This window comes from Hyla sarda, chromosome 1 (genome assembly GCF_029499605.1).
Source record: "Hyla sarda isolate aHylSar1 chromosome 1, aHylSar1.hap1, whole genome shotgun sequence".
Lineage (NCBI taxonomy): Eukaryota > Metazoa > Chordata > Amphibia > Anura > Hylidae > Hyla > Hyla sarda.
Genome location: NC_079189.1, coordinates 282,409,650 through 282,429,304, shown reverse-complemented (window position 1 = coordinate 282,429,304; position 19,655 = coordinate 282,409,650). Strand labels below are relative to the sequence as shown.

The 19,655-nt window shown below is 41.8% G+C and overlaps 1 protein-coding gene across 1 annotated transcript in view; it reads left to right on the top strand.

Annotated features, from left to right (window-relative positions):
- The window catches only part of PIAS4 (protein inhibitor of activated STAT 4), a 70,064-nt gene that overhangs the window by 29,444 nt on the left and 20,965 nt on the right, over window positions 1-19,655 (top strand). Inside the window, exons 3-6 of the mRNA XM_056573833.1 lie at window positions 10,607-10,691; window positions 16,824-16,865; window positions 16,954-17,044; window positions 17,148-17,276. Coding sequence (XP_056429808.1) covers window positions 10,607-10,691; window positions 16,824-16,865; window positions 16,954-17,044; window positions 17,148-17,276 — 347 coding nt within the window. The remainder of the gene's footprint in view (window positions 1-10,606; window positions 10,692-16,823; window positions 16,866-16,953; window positions 17,045-17,147; window positions 17,277-19,655) is intronic.

Genomic DNA, 19,655 nt, shown 5'->3' with positions numbered 1-19,655 from the left:
TTTTTTTTTTTTTTTTTTTTTTTTTTGGCTTTCTGACCACCTCCAGTAGCTTCTAGCAGGCTGACAGGCCCTAGGGAGACTTTGTATCAGGAAGGAAATCTTTATACTTTTGGTAACTAAGTTTTTGCCAATGCCAGCTTTATTAAGTATTATATATTCATGTTTGATAGTTCCTAATCTTAGTGACATGAACAAACAAAGGGGAAATGGGATGCAGGTTTAGGATTGAGTACAGCTAAAACTACAATTTTCTCTTAACCCATGAAAATGAACTTTATATATGCGTACAGTAGGTATCTCCATCTCTGTGTAGGGACAATACTCAGCAGCTGTCTGTGTTGCTGCTTTTATTCTCAGTCATTGAAGATGATACTTTATGCCAGTATACAGCAATAGCATTGGCGGTTTCACTTTTCATTGCAACATTTTTAGAAAATTATTCATTCACTGGGGTTTATACTGTAGTAGTAAAACAGTCATATCTGATTCGTTTAAAGTCTTGAAATTACTCTCTCGTGTATTGGCAACACAGAAGACTGATAGCTGGCCAATAATGTAAGCAAACATTAAAGAGGTTATCTAGGAAAAAACTTGCAGAGGTGGTGTACAGTTTGGCGGTGTACCTATCGCTTTATGGTATTGTGCTGTGTAGAAATAGTTTTCTACTTTACCAGATGGGGAAAACCAGACATGATTCTGTACCTGGGAGATTTATCAAAACCTGTCCAGAGAAAAAGTTGAAGAGTTGCCTATACCAATCAATCAGATTGCTTATTTTATTTTTGAAAAGGCCTCTGGAAAATAAAATAAGCAATCTAGTTGCTATGGGCAACTAATCAACTTTTTCTCTGGACAGGTTTTGATAAATTTCCCCCTATGCCTCTATGTAAGCACATGAAGGATGGCCTTGTGATGTTGCTTCAACTATCACCAGTCCACCACTTCCTGCTGTCTGCTGTTTACAACTAGCACTAGTCCACCACCCCTGATGTCTGCTGTCTACTACCCATCCTGCATACACAAGCCGCCGTAATCACAAAAAGGATAACCTATTCGGCTTTTCATACACAAAAAAATTTCTTTTTCACTATTTTGGAACATTTTTTTTGAACGCTTTCAAAAAGCTATTGCGTACACTCTTCATATGCCAAAAAGATACTTTATGCACTTATTTGTGTTTAGCCCTTCAAGGTCACATCCAATTTTGACCTTAAAGGGGTATTCCAGGAAAAAAATTTTTATTTTTTTTTATGTCAACTGGCTCCAGAAAGTTAAACAGATTTGTAAATTACTTCTATTAAAAAATCTTAATCCTTTCAGTACTTTTGAGCTTCTGAAGTTAAGGTTGTTCTTTTCTGTCTAAGTGCTCTCTGATTACACCTGTCTCGGGAAATGCCCAGTTTAGAAGAGGTTTGCTATGGGGATTTGCTTCTAAACTGGGCGTTTCCTGAGACAGGTGTCATCAGAGAACACTTAGACAGAAAAGAAAAACCTTAACTTCAGAAGCTCAAAAGTACTGAAAGGATTAAGATTTTTTTTTATAGAAGTAATTTACAAATCTGTTTAACTTTCTGGAGCCAGTTGATATATATAAAAAAAAAAAATTTCCCTGGATAACCCCTTTAACCTGTTAAGGACACAGGACATACAGGTACAGCCTTATCCCATTGTAGGCTTTTAAAACACGCTCACGGGCTGAGCATGCGGACCCAGGGTTAATGCTGGGTGTCACCGATCGGGACAATGCCTGGCATTAACCTTTTGAATGATGCGATCGAAGTTGATCAGTCTAAAATGAAAGTGAAACTATCTCAGCAGCTCAGCGGAGCAGATCGGGACCCTCACAAGGAAATCGAGATGTCCCAATCAGCTGAAAGCATGGTGGGAGGGCCCTTACCTGCCATTTTGCCATCCGATCGGTGCTCTGCTGATCCAAGAAGCTTCAGTAGGCTGGAGTAGCGGAGCACCGATAACTCTGATCTATGCTATGGAATAGCATTGAACAGTATATGCAGTTAAAAGATTGCATGGGGTAAAAAGTGTATTTAAAAGCAAAAAAGCAGCCCTTAATAAGTTTCATTCACCTCCCATTTCCTATTTTTTTTTTAAATAAAATAGTGTAATAAAAAAAAAATGTAGTACCATCGTGTGTGAATGTCCGAACTATTAAAATATAAGGTTCGCTAAACCGCACTGTCGATAGCATACACGTAAAAAAAAAAAGCCCAATTTTGGACTTTGGTATTTTTGGTCACTTCGTATACAATAAAAAAAAATTATAAAAAAAAAAAAGCGATCAAAGTCTCATCAAAACAAAAATGTTACCATATAACTCAGGGATGTGGAAATCCTATAGCCAGACGCCCGGGACAAGTAGTTTTGGGTGCCGGGCAGGTGAATTGTTTATAGATTTAGCCCTGTATCGGGCTAGCAGGGACAGACAGACTTCCCCCTTATTTTTCTTTAATGTCGGTGTGAGGCGCAGGAGCCGATGGAAGTCTCCACCTCACACTGGGCTCAGAGTGTATGGAGGGGGCGGGGGCCTCCAGCTGACTGCAGAGCCCCCTTATCTCCCAAAGCCCCCCCCCCCCCCCCCCCCCCCCCCGGAGGATGGACGGAGCTCAGAAGACACAGCAGGGTGAAAGAAAGGACGTAGACAGCTCCTTGCACAGCTCCATCCCCCGCACACAGCTCTATCCCTCCCCCTCCCCTGCTCTGTCTAGACAGGACCTAATCCACCACGGGGCGGTTGCTTGTTTGCACGGGGAAAACAGAGCAGGGGGGAGAGGGAGGACGGAAATCTCACCTCACACCGGCCGGGACTACAGCTCTGATGTCCACTCATGGCGGATCAGGTGAGGAGACAGAGATTACAGGCGGCAGGAAGGGTGCTTGTATATGTAGGGTGTGAGTGTATGTGTGAGTGTATGTGTGATGTGTGTATGTAATGTATGGTTGGGGGGAGGGGGGGGGGGCAGCGGCAGGTGTATGTATGATGTGTGCGTATGTATGGTTGGTGTATATCAGTGTTTCCCAACCAGGGTGCCTCCAGCTGTTGCAAAACTACAACTTCCAGCATGCCCTGGGCATGCTGGGAGTTGTAGTTTTGCAACAGCTGGAGGCACCCTGGTTGGGAAACACTGGATATGTATGGTGTGAGTGTATGTGTATGTGTATGTAATGTGTTTATAATGTCTAAGTGTGATGTGTGTATGTATGTAATGTATGATGTGGGGGGGGGCAGCGGTGGGTGTATGTATGATGTGTGCATATGTATGGTGTGAGTGTATGTGTGTATATGTAATGTATGATGTGGGGGGGGGCAGTGGCGGGGGTGTGTGTATGTATGATATGGGGGCAGTGGCTGGTGTATGCATGAATGTTTTGGATAGGAGCGGACTGTCACGTTGGGTATTAGGGCAGTTGTGCCATCTAATTTTATTTATTTTTAGTGGCCCCCACACTACATTGCACCCCCAGAATCCCACCCTTCATACTCACCCGCCAACCAAGAGCCCCACGGATGCACGCAAACACGCCTGAACCAAAACTACAACTCCCAGCATGTTGGACCATAACCTAAACTGTAGAACTATAAAGTGCAACATGCTGGGAGTTTTGGTTCGGGTCAGCTGCAGAGCTATAGGCTGCATCAGGGCATGCTGGGTGTTGTAGTTACTAACTGCAATTCCCAGTATTCCTTGACACATCCTATGGCTCTGCAGCTGACACAAACCAAAACTACAACTCCCAGCATGTTACACAATAACCTTAACTGTACTATACAGTGCAACATGCTGCAACACCCACACAACCATAGGCTGTATCAGGGCATGCTGGGAGTTGTAGTTATCTAGTAACTAAATGCAACTTCCAGCATTTTCTGACACAAAATGCACCATATAAACTGGAGAAGCAGAACCCCCCCCCCAGTAACATAAGTCCCTATGAAGACTGAAAAATAGTGATTAAAATATTTTAAAAAGTGCGTATATATGTGAATAAGCCCCTTTCCTAATAAGTTTCCAATTTTCTTTAAATAAAAATAATGTACAAAAATAAACCAATAAAGTGGCTGCATGTGGAAATGTCCAGGCTATTAAAATATAATGTTAATTAAACCGTACGGTGAACGGTGTAAATGTAAATAATAGTCCAGAATTGCACATTTTTGGTCACTTCATATGAGAAATGTTTTATAAGGTGATCAAAAAGTTATATCTAGACTTATCTGGGCTTGTCTGGGGTGTAAGAGGAGCTACAGCTCTCCCTCCGCTAATAGTCCGGCATACTGCGATCACCTATTAACCCATTAGATCACCACTGTCAGCAGTGTCTAAAGGGATCTTATATCCATCCCTGGTGGTCTAGTGGGGGGATCAGACTATTTTGGTTGAAATTATTTAATCAACCAGGACAAGTGGATTTTCTTGAGGGACAAGTAGATTGTGTTCCGCTTTAGTCCCTTGGACAAGTAGTTTTTTTTTTTAAATTTCCACACCCCTGTAACTGCACCACTGCACAAAAAATTTGACCTTATATGCTGAAAAATAAATTATAGGGGTCAGAAGATGACAATTTTGAACATTCTAATTTGGGTGTTTGTAGTTATAATTTTAGTAGTAAAGTAGTAAAATAAAAAAATAAAACTACATAAATTGGGTGGTATTGTAACCGTATGGACCTACAAAATAAAGATGAGGTGTAATTTTTACCAAAAAAATGCATAGCATTTAAACGGAAGTGCTGAAAATTACAATGGCGTTTTTTTTTGTTCGTTTCACTCCTTTTTTTTTTTTTGTTTCACCGCAGATTGTTATAAAATAAGTGATGTCATTACGAAGTACAATTGGTGACACAAAAAACAATCCCTTTATATGGGTCAATAGGTGCAAAATCCTTAAAGTAAAAATGGTCTGAATCCTTAAGGGATAAAAGGACCAGGCTAATTTCGTTTGGTTTTTTTCCTCCTCCCCTTCTAAAAATCCTAACTCATTCAAATTTTACTTTTGTGATGACCTCAATCATTGAATAACAAAATCTATGACCAAAACAAAAATATTTGTGGGATTGAGGAAAAAAAAAATTTACTTTCGGGGACAGTGCAATTTTCGGTTAAAATTACTCATCTTCTGTGGGTCCATACAGTTTCAAGGATACCCAATTTATGTAAGTTTGATTGTATTTTGCGATTACAACTACATGCACCAAAATTTGTATGTTTATAAATGTCCTCTCCTATAACTTTTTTGTTTTCCAAAAGTGCTCATGAGGGCAATTTTTTTTTGCAGCGTGATCTGTATTTTTTCTGTACTACTGGTATTTTGATGGAATTTTTGAGCACTGATCTCATGGCGAGGAGCCCCTCGCGCCGTCCTCTCAACTGATTGTGACCCGCAATTTTGCTGCGGATGTCCTGATCAGCTGCCTTGAGCTAACCGGAACCGATAGATTGGCGATGCCTGGCATTATCCATGGGTCATGGCTGCTCATAGCAACTGGAACGCATAGAGTTTTGAAGCGTTCTCTGCTCGTGAGAACGCTTTAAAGGAAAAAATGTCAGTAAACACTAACCAGAGGTACTGGCTGGTAGTGTGGGGGGGACGCTGATCAATGCTTGCTCGGATCCGCCCGATGTTCCCCGTTATCTTCATTCTTCTGGATATGCAAATGAGCTGAAAACTGGCACTTTGCTGGGTTATAAGGCTCCTTCTGGCACTCTGATGTCAGTACCACTCATCCGCAGTGCTGCTCAGCTTATGAATATACATCCCCTCTCCTCCTCAGTGGAATCCATTACAGGGAGGTGGGGGGGGGGGGGGGGGAGACATTTGGAGGGAGGGGGGATGAATATTCCTAAACCAGGCGGTGCCGGCGCTGACATCAGAGTGCCAGAAGGAGCCTTGTAATACCGCCCTTGCCAGTTAGAAGCATATCTGGAAGAATTAAGATAGCAGGCCAATGGCGGGGCGGACCTGGGCATGATAGGCAGCATATTGATCAGTGTCCCGCGCACTGCCAGTACCTCCTGGTTAGTGCGGGGGGAGATTACTGACGGTTTGCCTTTTAAACCCCAGTAACGGGACCAAGGATGAACAGGTACGCCCCTATTCTTAAGTACCAGGACGCAAGGGCATACCTGTAAGCCTTGCGTCCAGAAGGGGGTTAATAGCATACTAAATCGGCTAGTGCAGTGTGTTTTTAAACAAGCTGTTAATTACCATGGGATACTGCATGTTGTTGTAACTGACTTATTAACTTAACCGTAATGCTATATTTCTCGGTTACTTTACAAGTGTTATACAGGACTTTTAGGCACTGTTATACACATTTCGAGGGTTATTGCATTGCGGCTTCGCGTAGAACTTATTAACCACAAACTAAACAATATAAACGAAGATAATGTCCTCAAAAATAATACTAAATGGGAGACTTTAAAAATATCTTCTCACTGTAAGATGTATATACCGTATGGGAATAAAAGGGTCAGAAATAAAATTTAAAAAAACTATGGAGGAATAAAAATGTTAAGGGACCAATAAACTGCAAAAATAAAGCATTTAAACTGCTAAAACAGGACGGTAGTGAAGCATTAAAAAGCTATAGAGAGAATATGTAAAGAGAAATTACGAAAAAAAACAGATAAAAGCTGCAGAAATAGACAGATTCATTGACAGAGAGTAAAAGTAACCCCAAAATGTTCTTTAACTATATAAATGGCAAAAAGGTTAAAAATGAAAGGGTTGGCCCTTGAAAAATCGATGAAGAAATTATAGACTGGGATCAGGAAAAAGCAAATATATTAAACTCTTTTCCACTGTGTTCACCGAGGAAAATGAAATGTCAGGTGAAATACAGTGCGATATGGTAACTCCCCAGTACAGGTCACCGGTCTAACCCAGGAAGAAGTACAGTACCGATGGTATCGCACCCCCGGAAGTATAGAAAAAATGTACCCAGGTGGGGAACGCACAGCTCTGTGTTGGAGATGTAAAGTAGAGGAGGGCACATTTTTTCATATGTGGTGGCTATGCCCACAGATACAATATCTGTGGGAAAATATCCACAGGTTATTGAATACTCTAAATTCAGAAGGGCAATCCCTGGGCCCCAATTTACGTCCTTCCCCAACAGACATGGACCGGCTGATACATAGAGAGAGATTGATAACCTTCCTCACATTGTCAATAACCAGGACAGCTATAGCAAAAAACTGGAAGACCACACAAATTCCAACTTTAATAACAATATTAAGCTCCTTGTCTCAAGCTTGTACAATGGAGGTTAAGGTTGGATAGGTTGGAAAATATTTTAATACATGACAGTCAATGCAGTATATGGGATTATTGGCAAAAAAACCTGCAAGAAATAAGACGAGAACAGGGGGAGGGGAGCCTTCTGGAGCGGTAGATGGATAGGGACTAAAGAGAATTTGGAGTGTGATCATAAAACAAGGGTATGTGAAGGTGGATTGAATGAATGTAGAATACTTAGCTACCCATTCATCTATAGCAGTCTGAATAGACGTATACTAAGTTTAGTTCAATAGAAGGAAGAAATATTATAATTTTGTTATGACTGTGTCCTTGTGATGTTGTAATGTTTTAAGTTTAAAAGAAAAAAATAAAATAAAAAAAAAGTACAGTGCCGCCTACAAAAAATCAAAATAGACAAATCACCAGGTCCAGATGGCATTCACCCTTGTGTTCTAAAGGAATTAAGTAATATCATAGACAGACCCCTATTTTTAATATTCAGGGACTCTATAGTGACAGGGACTGTTCCCCAGGACTGGCGCATGGCAAATCTGGTGCCAATTTCTCTAGGGATGCTATTTTGGTGTATCTCGATAAAAATAAATGTGACCCCATATCGGCGTGGGTTTTTGAGGGATCGGTCCTGTCAAACTAACCTCCTCTTATGAGGAGGTGAGCTCCAGACTGGACCAGGGGGAATCGCTGGATGTCGTATATCTGGATTTATCCAAAGCATTTGATACGGTGCCACATAAAAGGTTGGTGAATAAAATGAGAAGGATTGGGCTGGGGGAGAATGTGTGTAAGTGGGTAAGTAACTGGCTCAGTGATAGGAAACAGAGGGTGGTTATTAATGGTACTTAGTCTGATTTCCTATCACAATTCCTATTAGGGATCGACCGATATCGTTTTTTAGGACCGATACCGATAATCGGTGGAGGTTAGGGCCGATAACTTATACCGATATTCCAGTATAAGTTATCGGCTATTTATCCCCCCTCGACACCGCTGCAGATCATTGATTTAAAGCGGGCGCTTTAAGTCAATGCACTGCAGTGGCTTTTGCGGTGCCATAGACCGCCGCCACCCGCTACTCTCCCCCTGCCTGTCCGGGGGTCCTGAGTCCTATCACCGCCACCCCCACACCGCTCCCCCCACCGTCGGCGCTGCGTTGCACCCCCCCCCCCCCCACCGTCCCGGCCCCATTGCCTCCCCCATCCCTGGTTTTATAATTACCTGTTTTCCCGGGGTCCACTCTACGTCTGGCTCCGGTGCCATCCTCCTGAGCTGTCACTGTGCGCACTGACGGCGACGTCACGTCGCGCACGTCACTCGTTATTGCGCACAGTGTAACGCATGACGCAGCAGGAGCCAAAAGTAGCGTGGGCCCCGGGAACATTTAATAATAAAACCGGGGATGGGGGAGGCAATGGGGCCGGGGCGGTGCGGTGGGTCGGGGGGTGGGGTGGGGGCGTTTGCGTTGCGTCGGGGCATTATCGGCAAGGTACCGATAATGCCCAAAATTGTGATTATCGGCCGATAATATCGGCCAAACCGATAATCGTTCGATCCTTAATTCCCATCTCAATTTTTTGTCTTGCCCATATTTCACTAAATAGCATATTACAGCTGCTCAATGGGGGAGATTTATCATTGCTTTTTATAGCATTTTTTTCTGTTTTGGCGCAGCATATTTAGTGCCTTTTTATGCGTCTATTGATATAGACAGTTTCACTTTTTGCCTACCCGTAGAACCTTTTCTTTTTGACCATGCAGTGGTCACGTATTTATCATTCGCGACTTTAATTAAGTCATTATTTTGTGCGCAAAGGTCTTTTTTTTTTTTTTTTTAAGGCGCAAAGCTACACCACCTATCAGTAGGCGAGAGAACCACTTCTACCTTCCACAATTCAACCTCTAACCTCTTGTGGGTGACAGCGTCCCACTCCCCTTCTATGACATGCAATCAGGAGATGAGCGCGGGTTATAGCTTGATGGCTATCTGCCCCGCAGCGTCCCCGGGTCACAAATGATTAGTTCCCCAACGTGGGGGACAGCACTGCAGCTGATGATTTGGCTGATAATTAATTCATTCATTTAAGGGGGGAGGGAACGACCAGTATTGCGGTATAGGAAAAATTCAATCGTTCAGAAAAAAACTGTATTCAGTATGAACCGGTATATCACCCAGCATTATCTGACAGTGCCCATTTAATTTAAACATTGATTTCAACTTCTGGCTTAACAAAAGATACTGCAGCACTGTCGGATACAAAACTTATGTTGTACATTGTTGCAAAATAGTTTTTCCAATATACTGCTTAAAATGTTCACATTGTCTTGTGTCTTATTCTGATTTCTACTTCTGGTTTAACAAAACATACTGCAACACTAAGACTACACTATCTCCTATTAGATCTTGAAATGATTGAGTGGAAATAGAAGTTGGTGTGTAAAAGGTAGTTGTTGGCTTTGTACAATAAGGAGTTAAATTATTTGTAGTAATTTGGCAACTAATTTCTTATATAATTTACATAATGGTTTCTTGTTGACAATTTAAAGCGCAACTGTCATGAAATTGTCCCCCATAAACTAATCCCAGGGTGACAGTTGTTTACAATTACAATTTAGGCATAACTGTTGCTGCTTGTAGCAGCCTAGATCAGGTTGAAAAATGCTTTTACACCTTTTTCAGCAACAGTCAGATAAGCGTGGCAATGCCCCATGGCTGTCTCTCCTATCTCCTGCATGTCAGCGCTGGGACTGCTGTGTGATTGACACACAGGTCCTCAGGACATGCGCCCTGTATCATTCTTATGAGCAGGCACACGTTTTCAGAGCAAGCACTCGCTCCTGCTAGCCCCAGTACGCCTGCGTAATGCTAGAGAAAGTGAGCGAGTTCTTTGCCTCCAGTTATCGCAGCGTGACGGTGCAAGAACAATGGGCACTGTTTTCTTTTTTTTTTTTTTTTTTTTTTTTTTTTTTTTTCTCCCCCTCCTAAAGCTTTGTGAGCAGAGGGGGTGAGCACCTGCTCTGAGAACTCGCTGCCTGCACTGGATCTGTGTGTCAATCACACAGCAGTCCCAGCGCTGACATACAGGGAATAGGCCTTGGCGGCTGCTGGGCATAGCAGCTCCTGTCCAACTGTTTCTGACCGTGGTATAAAGCATTTTTTTTTTTAGCCGGATCAAGGCTGCAAAAAAAGCAGCTTAAGTTATGCCTAATTTGTAATTGAAAGCAATTGTCACCCTGGCAATAGTTTATGGGGGACAATTTAATCATAGTTTTGCTTTATTACACAACAATATAAATGACCAGTCACATTATAAAAAGTTTAATTTGTCTTTCAGTTGCACAGAACAATGAAAAGCTCCAAGACAGTCCTTGTGTCTTTGTACTGTCTCCAAGACAAGTGGACCTAATAAAGAATTCAAGGTACTGGTTTTGTGCTGTAGGTATGCTGTTAATGATCTACTAGACCAAGGATCATGTAATAAGTTTATGTATTTAATTTTTTTGTTTAAATGTTTAACCCGGTAGGGATACATCACTTTTTACTCCTCAAAAGGACAGTCACTTAACCCATAGAGAACTCAGAGGGCACAGGTATGCCCTGGACACCTGATATTTGGCACACCAGGATGTACCTGTATGTCCGGAGTCCCACTGCTGCTATTATGTGAGTGTAGGAAATGCAGTCTAATCATAAGCCGCAGGTTTCGACTGCTAACTGCAGCCATGGACCCGCTGACTAATCTGATCACCGGGGGCACGGCCGTGGGGATCAGATCAGCCAAGATAGCAGACAGTGGTCTCCTCATCTGCCTCCAGCCATCGTCATGGGTGTCTTCTCTGGTCTGACTTCGAACAGACCAGAGAAGTAGAACACAGTTAAGACTGCTCAGTGCTATGCATATGCATAGCACTGATCAGTATCTGCAATATTAAGATGGCTAAAATAGTCCCCTGTGGGGACTGAAAGTGAAAAGCCAATCCCACAATAAAAAAATTCCCCTCTTTTGCCATAAAAAAAATAGAAAGATAAATAGTCAACATATTTGGTATGTCTGATATTTTTTTTAACAATTACACCATTAACCATATAGGATCATCAACATAATATTTTAATATAAGTCCAGAATTGCTGGTTTGAATTCACATCACATTCCAGAAAAGTGATGTCACATATATGCAAAATTGGTACCGATGAATACAGATCACGGCGCAAAAAACTCATACAGCCCTGTAAATGGAAAAATAAGTTAAAGCGTTCAGAAGAGGAAAATTTTAACCCCTTAAATGGGCACTGTCATTAAAAACTATTTTTGATATGTTGTAGTACTTAAGTACTACAACATATCGCTAATATACTTTTATTTAAAAAAAATGCTTTTAAACATTTTAAAAGCAATTTGAAATTTGGCCACTAGGGGTCGCCCTCCTGCAGGGCATCAGTCGAAATTTTGTGCAGGAACATCAAGGGCTGCGCATTGGCTCCACGCACTCGCCGAAGGCCCTGCTGCAAGGTGCGGGGGGGGGGGGGGTGGGGTGCTGTGTTTGGGTGTTACTCACAGAGCGGCAGGAAGAAGCTCCCCCGCACCCGTCCCTCCCGCATCGGCTCCCGGCTCACTTCTTCCCCTATGAAGCTCCTATCCTGGGTGCCTCCAGTTGTTTTACCACTACAACTCCTAGAATGCCCTGACAGCCACATTTTTTTTTTTTTTTTTTTTTTTTTTTTTTTATGGTATACAAATTGACCAAAAATATGTAATTTTGGATTTTTTTTTTTTGAGTGTACGCCATTGACCGTGCTGTTTAACATATTTTTATAGTTCAGACATTTACGGCATGCAGTGATACCACATATGTTTGTTTTTATTTTTGAAGACAGACGCTCCAGCTCTGTCTCAAATCAACGTTGTAAGCTTTATTCACATGTTGCTACATGGATCACAGGTAGGTGGCAGGATGTGATGCATTTCGTCCAGGTGCTGGCCTTACTCAGAGCATGAGTAGGGGCAGCGCCTGGCCAAAACCAGTCATACCCTGCCACCTAGCTGTTATCCGTATAGCAACATGTGAATAAAGCTTGCAACGTTGATCTGAGACCGAGCTGGAGCGTGTATATATATATATATATATATATATGTATATGTGTATATGTATATGTGTATATGTATATGTGTATATGTATATGTGTATATGTGTATATGTATATGTGTATATGTATATGTATATATATATGTATGTATATATGTGTGTATATATGTGTGTATATATGTGTATGTATATGTGTATGTATATGTGTATGTATATGTGTATGTATATGTGTATGTATATGTGTATGTGTATATATATGTATATGTGTATGTATGTATATATATGTATATATATGTATGTATATGTATGTATATATATATGTGTGTATGTATATATATGTATATGTGTATATATATATATATATATGTATATGTGTATATATATGTGTGTGTGTGTGTGTGTATATCACACAAACACACACACACAGCTAATGTAGAATCGGCTCACCCCAGTTCCCAGATACCGCTCACCCCAGTTCCCAGATATATACACACACCAGTTCAGTTCTGAAGTAGATTTGAGGGGTCTAAATGTTAGAACCCCCTTTAAATCACCCTATTATAAAAACTGTACCGCTAAACGTAATAGTGACATTTAGGAAGTTTATTAACCCCTTCCCGCTATAGGACGTATGCATATGTCCAATCATCCGACATGTTCGTGCAATTGGACGTATGCATACGTCATAGCGATCTCCTACACTGCCGCGGGCAGCGCAGGAGATCGGCGACGGGAACAGGCTGTCAATCACAGCCGGAGTCCCGCCGCTGCTGCCGGAGCCGCGATCGCACCGGGCCCTGCAGCATTAACCCCATAGATGCCGTGATCAATCCTGATCACGGCATCTATGGTGTTGACAGGGGGAGCGCTCTCCCCCTGTTCTCAAACGGCGGCGCCGCGATTCAATCGCGGATCGCCGTTGGTTGCTATGGCAGCAGGAGGTCAGATAATGACCTCCTCTCTGCCTGCTACTGAAGCCTGTGAGATCCAGCCAGAGGCTGTAGTGTCTGCAGCTCATCAGGTCATACTGTGCTGCAGTACAAATGTATTGCAGCATAGTATAACCTGTAAAAAATTAAATAAAAAGTTCTTCAATAAAAGTATGAAGTGTAAAAAAAAAAATAAAAAAAATTTAAAGCCCTGTATTATCACCCCAAAAAAAATCAAAAACACAAATCATATACATAATAGGTATTGCCACGTCCGTAATGTGTACTATAAAACTATAATGTAAATTATCCCGCACGGTGAACGCCGTAAAAAAAATCAAAAGGAAGCGCGAAACACAAAAATGATACCAATAAAAAGTAGAGCTCATCTCGCAAAAAATAAGCCCTTACTCAATGGCGAAATGACGAAAAATAAAAGTTACGGCTGTTGGAAATTAAATGGCAGAAAAATAATTTTGCTCAGAAAAGGAAAAAACATAGAAAGCTATATAAAATGGGTATCGCCATAATTGTACTGACCCTCAGAATAAATATAGCATCACTTCTACCGCACAGTGTACACCATAAAAAAAATAAAACGCCAGAAATTTTCCAGTTTTTCACAAAAAAATGCTTCGTGTCAACAAAAATTCACCAGTTATATAAAGTACAATAAGTCACGAAAAAACCATCTCAGAATCGCTCTGCTCAGAAAAAGCGTTCTAAACTTACCATTTAAAGAGATACATGTCAAATAAAAAAAAAAAAGGCCTGGTCATAGAGGTAAAAAATGGGTCGGTCCTTGACCCCTTTAGGACCAAGGACGTACTGGTACGTCCTGAGTCCTTTCCCTTTCTATAAGGCGGGGCCACGACTGGTCGGGCCCGGCCTCTAACAACTGCCGGGACCCGTGGCTAATAGTGGGTTTTCTGTACACAGACGTTTGTAGTGTGTTCCTGTTTATTGTGACAGTAGTGTCCAGGAAGTTCACACTTTCTGTAGAGAAGTCCATTTTGAGTTTGATAGACGGATTAAATGTGTTTAAGGCATCATGAAACTTTCTGAGTTTTTCTTTTCCTTCTGTCCAAATGATGAAAATATCAATGTAACGGTAGTATCTGTAGGGTTTGTGAAGTTGTGTGTCCAGAAATCGTTGTTCAAGGTCAGCCATGAATAGGTTGGCATATTGTGATGCCATCCTGGTCCCCATTGCAGTGCCCATCATTTTTAGATATAGGTCACTGTTGAAACTGAAGTAGTTGTGTGTTAGGATGAATTCTATTAGTTAAGTGATGACTCCAGGGCTGTATTTCTGGTTGTGGGTTTGGGATGAGAGGAACAGGGAGCAGGCATCAAACTCCAAATGGACTTCTCTACAGAAAGTGTGAACTTCCTGGACACTACTGTCACAATAAACAGGAACACACTCCAGTTTCATAAATCCAGTTTCATCCTTCACACACAAAGAAAGGCATCATTTACAGCCAAGCTACCAGGTACCATCGCATCTGCTCCAACCTTGATGAGACATGCACCTACACACACTGTCTGAGAAATTGAAACAAAAAGGATACAAACCAAGGATAATTAATAGGAAAATACACTCCGCCCTTCAAACACCACGGGAACACCTGCTACAATAGAGAGAAACAACCATCACCATGCGTACCACTGGTAGCCACATACAATCCGGCCCTTGAGGAAATACGCAAAAGGACCTGCAGCCGATATTGGCAGAAGATGAGATGCTAAAAGAAATCTTCCCTGAACCTCCCATCTTGGCCTTCAGACAACCACACAATTTAAAAAAAAAAGCTGGTCAGCCGAAAATTACCTACAGAAAGAGAGACACAGAATGGGACCAAACCTCGCTGTAAACTCTGCCAACATATCTGCACCAAGATGGAAGCCACCCACAACAACAAGACATATAACATTAGGGGACTATACTCCTGCACATCCCCAAATGTGGTCTACATGATACAATGCACCATGTGACATGGGTTGCTACATTGGTGAAACCAGCCAGAAACTCAACGAAAGGATGAACCTACACAGCCATTCCATCAACCGCCATAAAGAAAATGACTACTGCACCCCAGTTGTACACCATTTTACCCAAACAGGCCATTCCATACATGACCTTACACTCAAGATACACGAGAGAAAGACATTTGAAGCCAAAATAATAGTTTTTTTACTTGAAAAACAGGGGACTCAATGTGGATTTGAGCTTCTTATCTCATTATCAAAATTTCTTATAACCTGTACTGTACTGGATTCTCTTTTGCATCTCACTTTGTCCTGCTTAATTACAGTCTCTCCCTCCCCCTTTTTCTCATCCTTGTCTATTTAGTCTATGTTCCCATAACAGGACAATTTATGGCCCATCTTAGTGTGAATTCTCCACATCTATTGTCTTAACCCCTGCATATTTGTGAGATGTAACCTGTGTCTTCTGCTTGTGAGCTTAGATTTGCTTTGGACTAAATAAAGGGAGGAATCCCGAAAGCTTGTCTCTACAAAATTCTGTTAGTCCAATAAAAAAGGAATTACAAGATACTGCAACATTTTTTGATTTGCAACACTGGACTAATACGGCTACTCAAATTTAATATATATATATATATATATATATATATATATATATATATATATATATATATATATATATATATTATAAATATATATTATAAATATATATAAATTATAAATATATATATATTATAAATATATATATATTATAAATATATATTATAAATTATAAATATATATTATAAATATAATATATAAAGAATAAGTCAGGTCCATATAATAGTTTGGTATCAACTTAAGTGCTGGCTGACTTATTCTTTGTATTGCACATACGGGGGAGTGGCTACCTCCATGTTGGCCTTGCACCCCACCCACCTCTATCAGGTGTGTATATAAGGTGTCTTGGATGTTCCAGATCCTGCCATGCTTACTGAACTGTTCACACAGAGGCATATTCACAGTGTAGGGTCCGTCCCAGGAGGCTACCTTATCGCGGTGGGACGGTCCAAGCTATTTGACCGCCGGCGGAGACAAATTTGCGAGCTAAGTGCCTCACTATTTCATAGTTTCACATTTGCATCTATTACACCATAGCTGTATAGCTCTCCATGTTTTAACTGCATATTCATGTTGCACCTATATCCTTGTGCCGGCAGTGTGCTGCTGCATTCTTCTGTTGCTGTGTATGTGTGTGTGTGTGTGTGTGTGTGTGTGTGTGTGTGTGTGTATATATATGTATATAATGTGTATATATATATATGTATATAATGTGTGTGTATATGTGTGTGTGTATATATATATATATATATATATATATATATATATATATATATATATATATATATATATATATATATATATAATATAAAACATTTTTTTTTTTTTTTTAAATGTGTGCATATATAGTTTTTTTTTTGTGTTTAGTACTTACTTTCATACCTATTGAATTTTTTTTATTCAATGCTTGGTATATTTTAATTTATTATTTTTTTTTTTCTCTTAGGGACTTACATCCTGGCACCAAATCTGTTCAAGTTGTCTTGAGGTAGATTATTTTTAGTACCTAGCTTTCTTTCTGTTGTGTAGTTCAGTATGTCTCACATCTGTTATATATTTATTTTTTTTTTTAATAGGATTTGTTACACTGACACAAGCTGTCCGCAAGAGGATCAGTACCCTCCTAACATTGCTGTAAAGGTCAATCACAACTATTGTTCAGTGCCAGTAAGTAATCCTAACTTTGCTAGATCACATATATATGCCCACCTGTGCATGACCACCTTCTGTAGCATTGGGCATTATTTTAACATTTGTTTCATTCCTTTAGGGCTACTACCCCTCCAATAAACCTGGTGTTGAACCCAAGAGGCCATGTCGCCCAATAAATCTTACCAATCTAATGTATCTGTCTTCAGCTAGCAACAAAGTAACAGTCACATGGGGAAACTATGGAAAGGTATATTTGCATTACAGACTACAATGATTATTTAAAAGTATTAAGGTGTAAGCACTAAAACACCTGTCAGGATTTCTTGATGTCCAGTGTGTCGTCCTCTGTTCTAGACCTGCTATAGGCTGTTGTAAGGGAGCTCCTTTACATTACATTAGACTTCCTGATGGGAACATAGCCTTCCTGATGATGCAAGAAAAAGTTATGCACATTTTTATTAAGGGTGCATTCACATCACTATTTTGCCATGCTGTTTTGAATAATTTTTTTTTTTTTTTTTTTTTTGTTAAGGAAATCATATTATTCCAAAACTGACAACTGTATGGAAAATAGTGCAGTATAAAAACCGTATCCATTTTTTATATATGCGAAAAAGTAATTCCAGTCTCCCACAGACCCCTGCAGTAGGGGGGGGGGGGGGGGGTACTAAAACTCTGATCATGGAACAAACTCATTTCCATGATGGGAGTAGTAGTTTCCCCAGCTGTGGGAGACTACATTAGCTCTTGTACTACTACTCCCATAATGGCGCAGAGTTTTCCAGAATGGAGTAGAGATGACTGGAGAGGTACTGCTCCCATCATGGAACAGACACTTTCTATGATTGGAGCAGTGGTAGACCAGCTCACTGAAAAATCATTAGTCGAACAGTATAATTTAAAAAACCCAGCAAAGAGCCATGAATGACCACTTGGTGCCAGCCATTCAGTGCTCCCGTCGGGCTATTTGAGTATGAAGTTCAGAGTTTCCAAAATACATTGCTGGGAAGCGGAGTAGTACGGCATGCTGCCCGCTCCTCTGATTAATAACTTATGATGGCATCGGCTCTCAGAATTAACACCCGACACGATCAATAAATCCGCTACTACCCCAAACATGGAACAGACTCTGTTCCATGATGGGAGAAGTAGTACAAGCAGCCGGGGGAACTACTACTCCTATCATGGATACGTGTCTTCCATAATGGGAGTAGTTGTAGTCCTGCAGGAGTCCCCGACGGCTGCGGAAAGAGAGAAAAAAATAATACAGTACACATACAAAAACTTACACAACTAGATATATCTGAGTACGTTTTTTTTTTAGACTGTCAATGTACCGTATTTATCGGGGTATACCACGCACCGGCATATAACACGCACCCTCATTTTACCACGGATATTTGGGTAAAAAAAGTTTTTTACCCAAATATCCATCAAAAAATAAGGGTGCGTGTGTGCGCGTGTATACCCCGATATACCCCCAGGAAAGGCAGGGGGAGAGAGGCCGTCGCTGCCCGCTTCTCTCCCCCTGCCTTTCCTGGGGTCTAGAGCGCTGCTGTCGGCCCTTCTCACCCCCTGGTTATCGGCGCCGCTGCCCGTTCTGTCCTCCTGACTATCGGTGCCGGCGCCGATAGCCAGGGGGAGAGAAGCGGCGCTGACAGCCAGGGGGAGAGAAGGGGCAGCGGCACCCATTGCCGGCGCCGCTGCCCCGTTGCCTCCCCCCATCCCCGGTGGCATAATTACCTGAGTCCGGTCCGCGCTGCTCCAGGCCTCCGTCGTGCGTCCCCAGCGTCGTTGCTATGCACGGCGCGGCGCTCTGACGTCATGCGCCGTTCAGCGCATAGCAATGACGCCGGGGACGCACGACGGAGGCCTGGAGCAGCGGAGCAGCGCGGACCGGACTCAGGTAATTATGCCACCGGGGATGGGGGGGAGGCAACGGGGCAGCGGCGCCGGCAATGGGTGCCGCTGCCCCTTCTCTCCCCCTGGCTATCGGCGCCGGCACCGATAGTCAGGGGGACAGAACGGGCAGCGGCACCGATAACCAGGGGGTGAAAAGGGCCGACAGCAGCGCTCTAGACCCCAGGAAAGGCAGGGGGAAAGAAGCGGGCAGCGATGGCCTCTCTCCCCCTGCCTTTCCTGGGGGTGTATCGGCGTATAACACGCACACAGACTTTAGGCTGAAAATTTTAGCCTAAAAAGTGCGTGTTATACGCCGATAAATACGGTATATGTTTTTCTATATGGTTGCATATGGTTTTCAAAAACTTAAACTGCAACCGTATAGCAAAATCGTGATCTAAATGCACCTTTTAGATAGATAATTTGGTTAAAGGAATAAAGGGAAAGGAGTGCCTTTCAGTTGCACTCACTCCTTGAGGTTGGCCAGCTAATTTCTGGAGCCTATTTATTACAATATGTAAATTGCTTCACATCCTGTGCATCGTTAGAAATATCAGCTTCTATTGTAAGTGTCAGTACTGTATAGATGCCTGGCCCCAAGAACTATCTGCAATCTGCTCCTCTGGTATGCTAGATGGCAGACCAGAAATGACTGTGGCTGGCAGACCGGAAAAGACTGCGGCAGGAGGCAGGTGAGGGGACCTCTAGCACTCCCTTCATGAAA